Here is a 16,162-nt window from a genome sequence, read left to right on the forward strand (position 1 = left end):
CTCAGTAGTTGGTTAGTTGGCTTGAAAAACAAAACCGCTAAGAAATCTGAAAAATGCCAACAGAACACAGAAATGTGCGACACCCAGTGCGGTACGGTATCAGTGAAATCTAAAACTACAGATCAAACCTGAATGAAAGCCCATCTGAAAAAGTACAAACTTGGTCTTTTTCCTCTTTCCTTCTTTCATTCGTTCTATGGGCTGCCATCGTTTCCTTCAGCCTACACTCTCGACGCATGTCAGTCAGTCCCCAGTTAAATAAAATGACAAGTCATCATTAGACTGACTGCATCTAACCGGCTGCTTGCTGCGCTTGTCATTCACTCTGACTTGTTGCCTTTCACTCTCTCCCTCATCACTCTGCGTCTCAGCTGGCTTCCCGTTTCTTATTGGGTGAAGAGTCTCACTTTTCTGCCCTCATCTGGACGCACATAAACCAGATGAACTCATGTTTCCTTTCATCTGTCTGTCAGTTTATTACCCCTCCCTCCACCCGCTTCTCTTTTGCTCATTTTTCACCTTCATTTTAGCAGCCATGAGGAGGCATTAGTGCACTTTTCATAAATCTAAATAAATAAACCTGGATTCCCTGAACAAGAAGTTACAAACCTGACTAAAATCCAGCTTTTTTCATATAGTATGAACATAAACACACACAGCTGTGATAACTGTGCTCGAAACTGATGTCTCTTGCCTGTACAATCTCTCGCCATTCCTTGGCTTTACTCACTGAGGGTCTCATGCGACATTTTGACCCTCATAACTCACACACATGCTCCCTGACACAATTCAATTTACAGCACATCCTCTCTCTCTCTCTTCTGTCTTACTGTACACCCTTTATCTTTAACCACCACTGCCTCACCCACGCTCACCCGATATCTCCCGCATCGCCTATATCTGCTTCCATCTTCCCCGCTCCCTACCTCCTCATCGACTCTGATGCTGAAATCAGCCCCCTGTCTCCTCTCTCCCCCCCCCCTCTCTGTCACAGACAGAATGACCATGCCAGTGTTGATTAGAGCCCGCATGGCCAGATGCTCAACTAGGCTTAGCACAGGCCTGTGGGAACGAGTACTGCTTATTCTAGCCTCAGGAGATGGATTGAAAATGACGGGACCTAAAACAAGCAAGCATTGTCTTGTTACCCTCACATATTCAACACACACGCACAGGCACACAAGTCATTGCATGTAATATATAGCAGACAAGTTTTATTCCTAACGAATGTGATAATTACTAATGTTACAGACTTATTGTTGTTGAAGTGTACAAGTACACATGTTCAGTTCGCTGTGATTAATATCTAGTTTATCCTTTAAAAAATGAGGACAAGCATTAATGCATTTGAACTGTTTTCACAGTTCTTTTATCCACGAAAAAAGAAGCAAATTATTCTACAAGCAAAGTTTAAAAATTGCTTTACAGAATATATGCAGACCATAGTGAGGGATAGTTGTGATATAATGTTCTCTTTTTATGAAAACGCCCCACTCCTTGAGTCCGATTCAGGTGATTTTTAGAGCACATATTGCTACAGCACTAAACACTGCCATCTCACCAAGACAGTAATTTATTGTAGATCAGATATGGTTGATACCACTGAGCTTATAATCACAGTATCTCTAGCTGTACCCATATCAGTGATGTGGGCATTCCCTCTTTTTAAAAATCACAACATGATTTCTTCATGTCATATGAACACGGACCACAGTGGGAATGTGCACTTAGGCCAATGTCACAGAAACCCATTAGTAAATGAAATGTTGTGGAGGGTTATTTATGTATTTTTTGAGGGTTATTTAGAATTTTTATTCAATTTTATATAAATCGGACCCAGGACAAACTTAAATAAAATATGTGCTCCTGTAAGAGTTTTACTGTCTGCGCTCTTGTAGGACGTCACATAGCTGCAGTAGAATCAATATATTTGATTCAGGTCATTACATAAATCGTAACCTGTCGTAAGTCTTTCATCGGGATGGCAGTAATCCCATTCCAGTTCATTTCAGTGAAGGTCTCCTCAAGGCCATTGAGTTTAAAAATCAGTGACAGATGAGGCTGATCTGGTATTAGTTACCCAGAAAGATTATAGATAATCGACTTACATTATGTAAACCGACACTGGAGCTGGAAATCAGTGTATTCAGCAGTCTGCCTAATTTATAGCGCCTTCTACTGAAGAGTATTAGTGTTGAATTTGAAATTACCCGACTCTTTATTATATTATAATTAAAAGTGCTGAAATGTGCATAAGCATTAGCGTAAGATTTTTAAGGCTTTTGAATAATTTCTTTGAAAGCAGCAAGTGTAGAGGAAAAACAGGCCAGATTTCAAAGAGTAAAGTGCTTTGTTTGCCTTTTTTTGTCAGGTGGATAATAAATACAATAAGCGCAGTTAGGCAATCCAGAAAGCACTGATAGTCTTGTTATACAGTACCTCAAGTTTGGATGCATTGTGTGTAATTAAAACATTTCCCAGCGGCACCTAAGGATTACAGGATTTAAACAAGTGTTCTGTGTTTACCTTTGGTGCTTATTAATGTTTGGAGTTTTCCTAAGATATGTTTTAAACTTGTTTCATGGTTCTAATTGGACAGCATAGGGAGCATGATGAAACTGTTGGCAATTGCCTGAAGGGGCGGAAATCCTCTGTCTTGTATTCACAAGCTAATTATTCTTTCTGTCAGATACTATGAGAAGTCAGAGTATTGTCTATATTTCCCACAAAATTCCTGCATACTGGGACTATGACAGTGCACAGTGAGCAGACGGGCGACAGAGAGAGAAAGTTCGGTTTGAGCTGCTCTGAATTTGCCTGTGTGTTGTGCAATTTTCTATAATAGTGGAAGGAGAGCAGTGGAACAAATCTGGAAATGTCTTTTTGGGATTCAGGCTCTTCTGTTATAGGACACACCAGTGCAAAAAAACAAAACACTTTGGTTATCTTGTGTGTTTTACATAAGATAGTGGAAGCGACTACGAGATGTTGATCAGAGATGTACATGTGCAGTGTTGGTTTATTTTCTCTAACTTTAGTATAGTTAAAAGTACACATAGAGGCAGCTGATGGTAGCCGCTCATACCTGAACTAATGAATAACTAAGTCAAAATAATCAAACCTACTGGAGCACTGGGATGCATGAATGCACAAATTATTACTGACATTCCTGTAACTCAGCTCGGTTACTCTGTTGCCATTTTCCAGTTTTCATCTTTTGCATCTCTCTTTAGCTGGAAAATGCTGAAACACGTGGAAAACTCACTTGGTATGTAAATGTGTGGCAGACCGAAACCATGCATGCGTACATGCTGCCTGCGCTCTTGGCTACTCCGATGCAGACACCGGAAGATATAACTGGTGTCTGCATCAGGTTAGTGAGTGCTGCCTCACTTCACTTCCTCTCCTTGACAAGACCTGCCTTTGGAGGCAGTGACCTCATCTTTATTACAAGTACAGGGAGCTGGCATTGGTTTTTGGGTGTGCTGGGTCAGTTGTTAAGTTACAGTCAAGTGTTGTTTACCAGTGAAATAACTCTTGATCTTACAGAGATCACTGTGCCTGTGGGATTAGTTATAGTGTTAATGGTTTTCAGCTCATCCTTGTTGTATAGGTTAAAGATACCTCAGAGACAGGCAGAGAAGTACAGATACCTGTGTTAAAAATACTCCAGTACTGAAGCAACTTTTTTACTCAAGTAAAAGTGAAAATCTACTGGACAAAACTACCCAGTATATTCATGCAACATTTGAATAACCCACAGTTAGTATAGCTTAATTTGTTTTGCAGGACGTTTCACAAAAAGAAAACAATGAATTTGAACGTTGATAAAGTGTTGAATTTGAAATTAGCTGACTCTTAAAAAAACACTCCCTTAATTCTTTCTCCTCTTCTGTAGTGCTAGCTAGATTCTGAACTTACAGAAACCTGCACTGCTTCCGGTCCACTTTAACTCCTATGTAAGGAGTGGAAATAACAGACATTTTTTTAAATGCAGAGAGTGAAAATAGAAAGGTTTCAGAAAAATTATAGATACCTGAAAATTATTGTCAAGTACAGTATTTCTAAGTATTTGTACTTCATTACTTCCCTTCTCTGGAGACCGGGATCTAACATATGCTATTAGGTGATCAGCATGCTCAATCTACATTACTAGATTTTGTTTGAATTTCTTTCAACCTCAGTGATCCTCTGTCAATTCAGATCTGACTGTTCTGTGTTCAGAGCATGTAAGAACTCTAGAGACTCCTTTCTGCATACTGACCCTCGAAACTGTTTGCTTTACCTTATCATCGGCGTAACCAGGCCACACTGATCAGCCACATCCATAGTGCTTCACATCGATTTAACTTATATCTTAATTAGCTTGTGCATCCTACACGCTTTCATTTGAATTTCATCGGTGTGTAAAAGCATCCCACTCGCACCCAGTGTGCTCAATGGATTTGAGGGGACAAGCCAAATGACCTCTGCTGCTCATTTCATTCATCAGATGGAGAATCTGAATGGAAGGTACCCGTCTAGTCCATTAGAGGCTCGTTATTTGGCAGGACCTTCAAATGTCTGTGTGAACCACTATTTACAGTCAACAAAACCAGCAGGCATCGATTTTCTGATTTCTTCACATAGAAGCATGAAATCTTACAGGCAAAAAATGGCAAATGTGATGTTATTGTCAACAAGTATCTCGGAAAGGTTTTTCACGTTGCTTTGTTAGATGTGAAAAATCCCCAGATTTATTCCAGCAGACAATATTACATATATCAAAAATAGTGTTGCCTACATATAAAACAACGAAAAATCCATTTATGCACTGTTAAGGAGACGTTTTGACACTGAAATGCAGAATAGAACTTTCAGCAGGACAGGTTTGTTTAATTGGACCCAACCTGCGATAGATGTGCTGAATCAGAATGAATTGGATTAAATGTAATTGAAATCACGCATTAGTTTAGAAAAGGAAGATCATTTTTTTCAGTGTTTAATTAAATGTGCCTCTTAATATCTGGATATATAATAGCATATAACTGAGTTGTATGCTCTCATCCAAATATCAAATAGCATTAGTAACCAACATTGCTCTATATGCAGTACAAGAAGCTCAGGTACATGGCCAGTTGTCATTGCCAGTTTGCAGGGGCAGCAGTCTAAGCAGAGATACCTGGCTACTTCCTCCAGTTTGTCTGGGGAATACCAGCCAAGAGATATAATCTCTCCAGTACATCTTGTATCTGCCCCAGGGCCTCCTCCTGCCAGGTCGTGCCTGAAACATCTCATTTAGGAAGCGCCCACGAGGAAGCCCAGTCAGATGCGTGAACCACCTCAACTGGCTCCTTTCCATGTGGAGGACTCGTGGCTCTACTCTGAGTCCCTCTCAGATGACCAAGCTGCTCACCTTACTGCTAAGTGACAGCCCGGCTACCCTTCAAAGGATGTTCATGTATCAGCAATCGTACTCCTTTGGTCACTACCCACACACAACTCGTGGCCATAGGTGAGTGGGGGAATGTGTGATACGTAAAAATAGATACAAAGGAAAACGACATGCAGGGATCCAGAGTAGATGTTTTAATCAGGCTGAACTTCTGAATGTTGTAAATGTTGTAAAATTCTTGGGTCTACACCTCAGTGAAACTTCAGAACAGCCTTGTTTCTGATTATTTTGCTTAGATCCACATTTTGTTGTTGTCTTTAAAATAAGCAATATGACCATTTTTTGGAAAGTACATTCTCATTCCCAACTGTGTTTTGTCCTGCTTGTGCATTGATAACTTAATTTACTTGAGATTACAGTCTTATGTGCCCAGTTTCCCCTGCCGCTCAAGGTAATTAAACCTGGTGTGTATTATCTCCACTTCTCTTAATCCTCTTTATGAAAACTGGTTGGAAAATGCCCTCGCGCTCCAAAAAAGCACCAGGAAAACTGCAGGTGGAAGGGAAAAACTCATGTACAACTCTGTGTGTGTCTGGGTGTTTGTCACTGAGGACAAAATAAGGATGGTGAGCAGGCCTAGACGAATGTCGTATTTCTCCACCTAATAGGCTGTCCTGCCATTCAGACACTCCACTGGGTCTTGATCTCTGACAGAAATGTAGCTAAGGGACACACGCACACATACACATAAAAAATGTTTCTCCAACCTAAATTTGAAGCTTAAACAGGTGAGGTACTGAAGAGAAGTAGATGTGCTCACTGTTTCTGAGAAAGGACACAGACTTTTGAATATTTGACAGAGGTCAGACACTCATGGCATTTCTTGTAACTAGCTAGCTAGCTGGTTTCTGATGTAGGATTGTTTTAAAATTATTTTATTCCAGTCCTCCGTTTGTTAACTTAGCAGAGACTGTGGATACACACTATTGCACACTCTCAAGTGACTAAGCCAAAAATAATAAATATTACTAATCATACACTTTACGATTAAAAACAGGCTTAAAACACACTTACACTTTCAAATTTGATTGTCTTTGAAAGACATTTAAAAAAAAAACCCAGAGTGAAAAAGGAAAATAAAATAATATGAATGTGAAAACAGAGCCATGTCCCCATAACACGAGTGAAATACCCGCCCACACATCCACACGCCTGCATGCAAACACACACTAACACACACGCACACACATTCCAGCAGTGATATCAGTCCCTGAGTAGATCAGTTGCCCGTGGACAGAGAGGTTGCCTGATCAGGTGTGCTCTGATCAAGTTATTTTAGTTGCTTCTAGTTTTTTGGGCAGGATCATGTCTCTAACACCAACATCAACACTGACTATGAAGGAAAGGCCACAACAGTGCAGCACATCAAACAATACAGGTGAGTTAACAAATCCAGACACATGTGCGTCACACTCTTGTTCTTAAAAACCCCTAAATAGCAGCCTGACCTTTTTTTTTTTTTTTATCATTGATGCAGTTGATGTTTATTTGCATCAACTTCTCTCTTTTTTTAAACTCTATTTGTGGAGATTCTATTTAGATCCTATTCTGGCTGAAAAACTGAAAACGGTGCCATGTGTCAAAGATAACTGAGCACATTAAAGCTTACACACTATCCTATTTAAATCTTTGCATTGGTATTCTCTAGTTGTCTAATTTTAAATTAAATGTGGGAACGATACGAACGAGAACTCAATTAATTATGTAATTAAGCTGTTATTTCTACCTTAAATTGTTTTGCTTTCAACTTGAGGTATGAAGCCTTAATCTTTCGTTATAATCAAAAATGTGGCCTGATTGTAACTCATCTTGATTGCATTTGATGCTATTTGATTAGCATCTACTGACATTTATTTTTTTTCCAAAATACAATATCTTTTTGAGTTATGTCATTTCTGATGCGTGTAAAATCAAAGTAAACCAAAAGTAAAGATCAGCTTTTCCACTTTCTTTCTTTCATCTCTGAACTGGCAGTATAAATAAATTCATTGTGAGGCACCGAAGAGGTCCACAAAGAGTAGAAGATAAAGAGTTAAAGCAGTCTAGGAAGAAAAGCGATGGCGATATATTTAATGTTAAAACATTCTCTGCTCACCTGTATGCTCAAATAAGAGCTGAGTGATTTGTGTGCGTTAAGAGGAAAAGATAAAGAAAAGGGAGCGAGCGGACAGATTAGGTGGCTGATTGGATATGGTTCTCAATTCAGCTCCCTGCCAGTGCCAATAACAAAGAAGAGACACAATAGTAAGGGAGCTGGATGAGAGGACAGAGAGAAGAGGGTGGAGGTGGTGGAAGTGTAATGGAGTCAAGGACCCTTACAGACTGTCAAATGCTGCACACTTGCTGCATGTCAGGCCCGAGACACACATGCACGCATAAGAATCAGTCCAATATTTTGCTAGACATGTCTGTGTGTGCGTGTGTACAAGTGCTCCTTGGCGATAAATCTTAATTACACAATGGAGTGCAGGCCATGTGCCATCTCATCACACCATGTCAAATCTCATAAGCAACATAAAAGAATAGAAGAGCAAGAGCAAGAAAATCAGATGCAAGCAAATGTGTATCTGGTATGTGAAGAAAGAAGGAAATTCAGACCTGCACAGGGGGGATCCAGGGGGAAGACAATCTTTGTATTGGATCTTCTTGGGTAGACCCACTCTGGTCATTACTTCTAAAACCAGAAACTCACCAGCAGCCAATTTTGTGTTGCTGCTGGTGATTTTGCAATCAGTTCAGTCAATATTAAGAATTCTAAAAACAAAACAAAACATGTAAGCGATCTATTTTGTGCCAAGGGTAGCTGGCGGATGAATACACAGGTTTAGAATGTGAGAAAGAATGGGGCTGGGGGTGTTGTTGTGGCCCGCTGAGTCATCGTGGCTGGGTGATCTGTAAAAAGCAGCCCCGTCAGCCCCCCAGAGTAATGGTTAATCGTGGGAAGTCTGGTGTTAGGGTAAGTGTAGCTGTGTGCAGGCCCGGCCTGATTGTGGACAGTTGCGGTGGGTTTTGCCGTACCTTGGTGTGACAGGGCCAGTCAGGCGGATGGGGCGTGTGTTGTTGTGGGGAAAGCCCTGTACAAGCAGCTCTTTGCTCTGCTGGCTGGGAGAAAAGCTGGGGCAGCTCTCCCAGAGTAGAAAAAAAAAAGCTCTGTTCTTTTGTTTTCATGGCCGTTCTGCTCCCTCTGCTCTGTGAGTTTGGGTATCTCATCTGGTTGGCTGAATGACATTCGGTCCTGTTCTGGACCTCTGGTGTCTCACAAAACTTCCCGTAGTCTCTTCCTAGAAACTTTTACTTCCAAAGTTAAAATACAATTACAATAAAAGGGAAAGCAAAGACATTGATCTCTTTTGGCGTGGCATTAAAATGTATCTAGCTTGTAACGAATCAATGAAGAAACACTTAAGCTGACATGCCGATAATCACCTTGTAGTAGCAACGTGATAGAAAGCAGAAACACACGCACAGGAAAATACCACCAGAAAACAGCAGTGTTTTCCCTTATAGTGCTGAGGGGGATTTTCAAAGCAAATGTCAAAAAAGATTTAGTTATTTCGCCTTGTGACATTTCACGGTACCTGTTAGCCGTCTTACTTTTTATATATTGTGAAAATACAACATTATTATTTACAGGTCACTGTAACCTCTGCCAGAAATTGTTCAGTGCTATCACAACTCTGAGGTTGCTATGGGTCGGTATTTAATCATGCTTCGATGTGTGGAAGTATCTACTGTATATCGATGTGTGGCAGATTAGGAGGCAGAGCGGCTCATACACTAATCACAAGGTCAGGGATTCGATCATCAGCTCCTCCTCAATGTACATGTGGAAATGCCCTTGGACAACATGATGAACCCAAAAAACTACCTTTGATACATCCATCAATGTGTGTATGTGTTTGTGTATGTGTGTGTGTGTATGTGATCTTGATATTTTTTTAAAAACAGCAATAATTATGCCTTGTAGTGTAAAGTGATTTGAGTGTTAGCTAAGACCAGAAAAAGCACTTTAATAATTTCTCTTCCTGTGCTGCACATGTGGTTCCACTGTGTGTCTGTCATGTCTTTAGCGAGGTAATTAACTCCAGTCAGACACTCTGTCACTCAGACCCGGAGCACATGTGTCTCACAAAAGCATCATTTCACAGGCTGCTTCAAATCACACGTAGAAACATCTACCCACACTTTTTCAAACAAATGTGCACCCATACATGAAGCTGGAATATACTCACACTACGCTGGCTACACATATGCACGTCTAAGGACTAGACCTCTGACATAGTTTACCGCTTCAGTGCATTTATCATCCCTTTTCGACATCCAAGCTCTTCATCTCATCTGGTTTGAGATCTAGCCACTGAGTAACATAAAACATTTCTCTATCCGAGTGTCAGTGTTTGAATAATGGGTCAGGGACTACATGTGTCTTTGTGTGTGTGCTGCGTCTGCATATTTGTGTCATTCCACTGTGCTGTGATTGCCGTTCTTGAACAAGGTTGAGATGTTTTTTAAGTATTTTTAAGGCATTTGTTCCAAGGTCCTATTTTGTATGCTCTGTTTGCCATGCAACAAAGCGGGACTCTGAGCTCTTGATGGACTAATGTAAGGCTGTTTTTGCTGTGTGTCACTTCGCCATGTTCAATCCTTAGCTCCTTTATTTGACACTGACTTCTTTTGTCTTTTCTTTTGTCTTGTTTTTGTTGCAGGCACAGAAATCGTGGATAGAAAGAGCATTCAGCAAGAGAGAATGTGTTCATATCATAGTGAGCGCCAAAGACCCCCATAGGTGAGTACAGAAAAGGGATATTAGAAAGTGTTAACCAAAAATCTTTACATCTTTAATCTTTACAATCCTTTGCATCATTGTAGAGTTTGTTGTTTTGCTGTTGACCTTTTAAAACATGCAGAGTAGCTCTAATGACACTGCAGGCAAGAGCTTCGCATTAATGAACCAAAACACTGACATTATGCATTTTAAAACACAAATTGGGAATTTAAAGGTACAGTTGTTTTCTGCGGATAATAATAATAGTAATGATAATCATTATTATTATTATAAAGAATGTTATACTTATAGTCACAGTTCTGCCTAATCTCACTTTATGTATGTGACTAGAGACTAGCCACATGTATAGTACATCAAAGAAGAAGGGAACACGGTCAGACTCCAGTTATGAAAGATCATACCTATGTTTTATCTTCTGAAAAGGAGTCCCCTTCACCAAAGAAGTGAAAAAGCAAAGGAAAGAGACAACATGACCAGCATCTGAATAAAATGTCATCCTCGTCCTACTCACCTCCAGCCTCATCTCCTGAACTGAAATCGGGGCTCTTACACACAAAAACGTGCATAGACATGTTTATTTGTTCCTGATATTGTTACAGTTACTCATTGTCAGCAGGTTAAACATGTGACCCTCCTGTCTCTGGACAGATGACAACAAGATAGCTAAACAACAGCAACAACAGCTAGTTATAAGCTAACATTATGTGAGCTAACATTAGGCTCAAGTGTTCTACAAAAATCATACTTTGCCTTTGATAATCTGATTACATTATCACCTAGAATTAAAGCTTATTCTATTATTAAGTGTCGGAGTCCAAAAATGTCAGATTTATAGTATCCCTGGCTTGCGGCAACAAACAGATGCCAACAGCAGCTAACAGAACAGAGGCTAACAGCAGCTAACAGAACCGAGGCTAACAGTGGCTAACAGAACAGAGGCTAACAGCAGCTAACAGAACAGAGGCTAACAGCAGCAAAAACATCAATGCTTACTGACAAAAAAGTTTTAAAGCCTTGTTGAAATTCAACATTAACCACAGTAGATAGACATGTTACTTAGGTAAACATCAGACTTACAGCCTACACTCACTGCAGATGAACAGCAGCCAGAGTTGTTTGTCCTGTAGTGGATACCATAGACAGGATTACACACTTAAATTGATAGAGGTAAGAAACAGAACTCAGCTGACTGCCATCTGCAATATTCTGACATCTAGTGAGACTAGACAATGTAAAATTAAGGTCTAGACCAATTCATGAAGACAGTAACATATTCTACATTGTTGTAAAAGAATATTTAGGAAGAACTCCTTATCACTCTGGCATAGTCTATGTCAAAGTACATTTATGAGGGCTTTGTTTACATAATACAGCGCTATAACAACACTGTAATGATAACAACACTTTAGAACAATTTGACTCAGTGTGATAAATTCACAATTACCACCACATTCATTTTTCATTTTGTTTTACAATCTCACTGTCACCTTGAGATTATCAAAATCATTAGAAAACCTGATGTTATTTTTGCTGGAAGACAAACTCTCTCAATTCTCCTGCATGTACTATCAGGTGGCACACACACACACACACACACACACACACACACACACACAGAGGAAATGCCACAGTTTGTTTGGTACGGAAATTTTGCATTACTAGAGGAAAACGAGTGAAAGCCAGAAGCAAGACGAAGGAAAAAAGACGTTCCTCAAGATCAAATCAGCTCATTCTTTTTAGTCAGAGACACTTGTGCTCATGCGAGAGGAAGAGGAAGGCAAAGTACCTTTGGTAAGACATGATGGAAACATGAAGTGATAATCGCAGTCTCCTGCCTCCGTTCCTCCCTGGGCTCCCTCTTCATCCTGTAAGATTTAAACACAGAGTATAAAAGCGGCATTCAGCACTTGTGAATAAGAATGTACGCAAGCATCATAACTGCCATTTTGCTAACTCTTGTAGTTGCTGAGAGGGAAAAGGAAGTGAAAGCGACAGGTACAGAAAACAGAAAGGGATGGAGCTGAGAAAATTTAGCAAAAGCCCACAAATCCTTCCACTCGTCTGCAACATAGCCACAGAGCCTAGCCTGATTCACACCTTCCCAGAAATATAACTAAATGCAACAGTTGGGATTGCTTCCTTTGATTTTAATAAGCTGTGTAAACATGATGCAGGCTATAGTTGTACTTGGCTTGCTTACAAGGCTAATACAATTGCACAGATTCCATCAGTGTAGACATGCACCTCTTTCTTGGTTTGATAGTTTTTGACGATCTGTGTGTAGACTTAATTGCCACTAAAGCTTTTCCCGTGTTTCAGCAAGAGAGCTGTTGTTCAGTATGGATCAGCTACAAGATCACCTCAGTTCCATCCATGGAGGCAGAGCAATGCAGGCTCAAGCATAACGGCAAACAGCCACTTGCACAAAATTTAATATTTGCTCCTCTGTTATTCTATGCAGGACTATAAATCAAGCTTAGTAAAGAGATGAAAGTTGGATGGCATGCTATCCCTTCAGCCATGCCCACCTTTTATTGCTAGATACATACTACGGCAGCTCTCACGCTCTTTTCTCCCCCCGCTCTCAGTCACACACAATCTGTCTCATACTCTCCTTTTTCTTCTTCCTGCTCGGGGCTCGCACTTCTCAAGATTTCAATTATTCTCTGCAAAGGACTGTGTAATATACCGGTCTTACACTCACTCTTACTTTCTCCTCTTGTTCAGGTGCTGTTGTGGTCGTCTAATAGGTCAGCATGTGGGCTTGCCACCGGGCATCTCATCTAGTCAGAATGATAAGGCAGAGCGTTTGGCCAAGAATGACAGCCTGTCGGAGAAGTGGTCAATCAGCAAACACACACAGCTCAGCCCCACTGATGCCTTCGGCACCATTGAGTTCCAGGGAGGAGGACACTCCAACAAAGCCATGGTGACTCTCTTTACACAGTGTTGCATTTTATTAGTCTTCTCCTTCAGCATGCTGCCCGCACAAAGCTTGAGCTTTATGGTACTGGTCAACTTGATTGTTTTGAGCATTAGGGCACCTAAATAAAAGGAGTCACTATTCTGTTGTTATTTCATGCAGCACTGACCTCAGCCGTTGCAACTCATGTTTCCGTTAAGACTCGAGAACCTTTGGTGACACATATCTGAGTGCACCAGCGCAGGAAATCTACTTTGTGTAGCTTTAAGAGTGCATTTGTATGCTTTACTTTATGCTTTACTTATTTTAAAGGCCATAGTTAACCTCCTAAGACAAGAAAGAAGAGAGTAGAGAATTTAGATCTCCTAAAATATACCTCCAAACAGTACAAAGGAACCTAACCTCTGATGGAAGTGCTGTCTTCTGGAAATAAGAAAATAAATGTAATACAGTAATGATGTTGAGCACATGCTTTTTTATGAAAAATGGCCACATAAATTGATTATAGAGATAGTAAAGACTGAGTAATTCAAGAAGAGGATTTCAAAAATATTCAGAAAGTGATGAAAGCTGAAAGTGCATAATGTGATCTAAAGATATTCTTCAAAGCTTCAGCAAACATGTTGTTTGACAGCACGCAGGTACAGAGGAGGAAACTGTTTGATTCCCAGATAACTGAAATACTTTTTTTCCTGAATGGCAGATGTAACACAGCTGAAAATAGATGAATAGTTGCGGGTTGCTGAATAAAAAATGACATTGACAAGAGGACTCATCAGGGCTTATTGTATGCATTATGGAGAATGACAAATGTGTCCAATCAGAAGACCTGGAGATAACTGAGGAATCAATCAAATTACTGGAATTATTGTGGAAATATGTGTAATTATTGCTTTAAAAGACTTAAGTGTTATGAGTGTTAGCAGACTGCATTTTGCCTGATTAATTGATCCATCCCTAATGGGATCGGATGGTACGTTTTATTCGCAAAGTCACAAGCTATGATAGCTACACTAAGAAAGTCATATCACACTTTACTGCAGCAATCTGGGAATTCAGATGATTAAACCCAAATTATGTCTGATTTTTTTCCCAGTGTTAAATTATTCATCCAGACACATGTCAGGTTGGCTTTCTGAGGGTGCATTAGAGGGATAAACAGATGCTCCATAATGTATGTGGTTCTTCAATCATAGAAAACATCTGCTCAATACGTCTTCTAACTTGAGAAATGAAATCTATACGCATAGACACATATGAAACACCAATGCTTTTTACGTTATCATATACATAAGTCGTCACAGCGGTGAAATACTCCGTCCCCAAGACACCATATACCTGAATGTAATGCAGAAAGTCGTGGTAAAAACAAAGTACACCGTATGTCAATTCTAAGGTTTTATATATCCAGACAAAATAAAATTATCTCGACTGTAGCTGGTTTTAAAATGAGCGAAATACAACCTCTGATGAACTATAATGTATTTATTTAACAACTAAGCCAAAAACCGAAATTATACTGCCATGTTGTTTTTATACAGAAGAGGCTTTCTCCTGGGAAACTGTCGAAATAAGTCATACTTGTTTCATCTTCTTCTTATTACTTGTCATGAACTTTAATATTTAACATGCTAAGTGAAGCCTGTAGAGTCTGAGATGTGGCTGTTTCAGTATCTAGTATTGCACAATTATCTATATAAATATTGATTTATGCACAGCAATAAATCTGCCAGTTAACCTAGGTTAGCTTATTTGGTGATTCTAAATTGGTCATAGGTGTGAATGTGAGTGCGAATGATTGTCTGTCGCTCTGTGTTAGCCCTACAACTGACTGGTGACCGGTTCAGGGTTTAACCTGCCCCCTGCCCTATGGTGGCTCGGATAGGCTCCAACCCCATGTAATCCTGAATGAGATAAGCGGAAGAGGCTGGAATGAATGAATGAATGGGTGGATGGGTGGATGACTGGATGTGTAAAGTGCTTTGTGGTCCTTAGGGACTAGTAAAGCATCTGCGGTCTGTGACCGGCTTCCGGTGCAGACGGCTCCCCATGATAGTGTTTCCTCACTTGGCTCATGCGTACCCAGCCCAATTTTACTTTTTAAGTGTGCGCGTGTGTGTGTATGTGGGGGGGGGGGGGGGGGGGGGGGGGGGCTGCTTTTAACCATGTAAAGCACTTTGTGCTACATTTTTTTTTTTTTGTATGAAAAGTGCTTTATAAATAAAGATTGATTGATTGATTGATTGATAAAGCACTATACAAATACAGGCCATTTACCATTTTAAGACACATAACCTTTTTTTTCTTTTTACTACATTTGTATGTATTGCTTTATTTCACTGACACGCTTCATGCTGTTTGCAGTACGTACGAGTGTCTTATGACACCAAGCCTGACCTGCTGCTCCACCTGATGACCAAGGAGTGGCAGCTGGAACTGCCCAAGCTGCTCATCTCAGTCCACGGGGGCCTGCAGAACTTTGAATTGCAGCCCAAACTCAAGCAGGTCTTTGGCAAAGGGCTCATCAAGGCTGCCATGACAACAGGGGCCTGGATATTCACTGGGGGAGTCAACACAGGTAAACCACGGGTTTTGACTTATGAAGACAAACTTAAAAATTTCATGTTTGCAAAACAGAGAGATTGCATACAGCCTTGCACAGCCATCTTCCTTTTTATAAAAATTAAGTGGGCACTTCAATTTGGGGTATTATGAGTGTGTTCAAGTCTTTATCGTAAGTTATCAGCTATTAAATAACCATTTGTCAAGTGTGTCTAGGCTCTAAAGCTGTTCAGCCACTGGATCACTGTAAAATGGCTGTGAGCATACAGTGAAAGTATGTCAAGTAGTCTAGACTGCTTTTTAATGACTTAAACTTGATGACAGGGTGGCTCGTTCAGATTAAGAGTTATTATTCCAGTATTAGTTGCATGAGAGAAGGCCTGAAATTAAGGACGATCAAAATCTTACACTTGTCAAGCATTCTTACTTTTTGAACAAAGTAATAAAACGTTCTAGC

The 16,162-nt window shown here is 40.2% G+C and overlaps 1 protein-coding gene across 5 annotated transcripts in view; it reads left to right on the plus strand.

The window, feature by feature from the left end:
* Positions 1–16,162, plus strand: part of trpm3 (transient receptor potential cation channel, subfamily M, member 3) — a 142,308-nt gene that overhangs the window by 64,141 nt on the left and 62,005 nt on the right. For all 5 annotated transcript variants that reach the window (XM_087849045.1, XM_087849046.1, XM_087849048.1 and 2 more), the window contains exons 2-4: positions 10,141–10,220; positions 12,948–13,149; positions 15,508–15,721. In XM_087849045.1, the coding sequence (XP_087705171.1) occupies positions 10,141–10,220; positions 12,948–13,149; positions 15,508–15,721 (496 nt within the window). The remainder of the gene's footprint in view (positions 1–10,140; positions 10,221–12,947; positions 13,150–15,507; positions 15,722–16,162) is intronic.

Source organism: Neolamprologus brichardi, chromosome 12, assembly GCF_056152115.1.
Source record: "Neolamprologus brichardi isolate AB-2024 chromosome 12, ASM5615211v1, whole genome shotgun sequence".
In the NCBI taxonomy this organism is placed as follows: Eukaryota; Metazoa; Chordata; class Actinopteri; order Cichliformes; family Cichlidae; genus Neolamprologus; species Neolamprologus brichardi.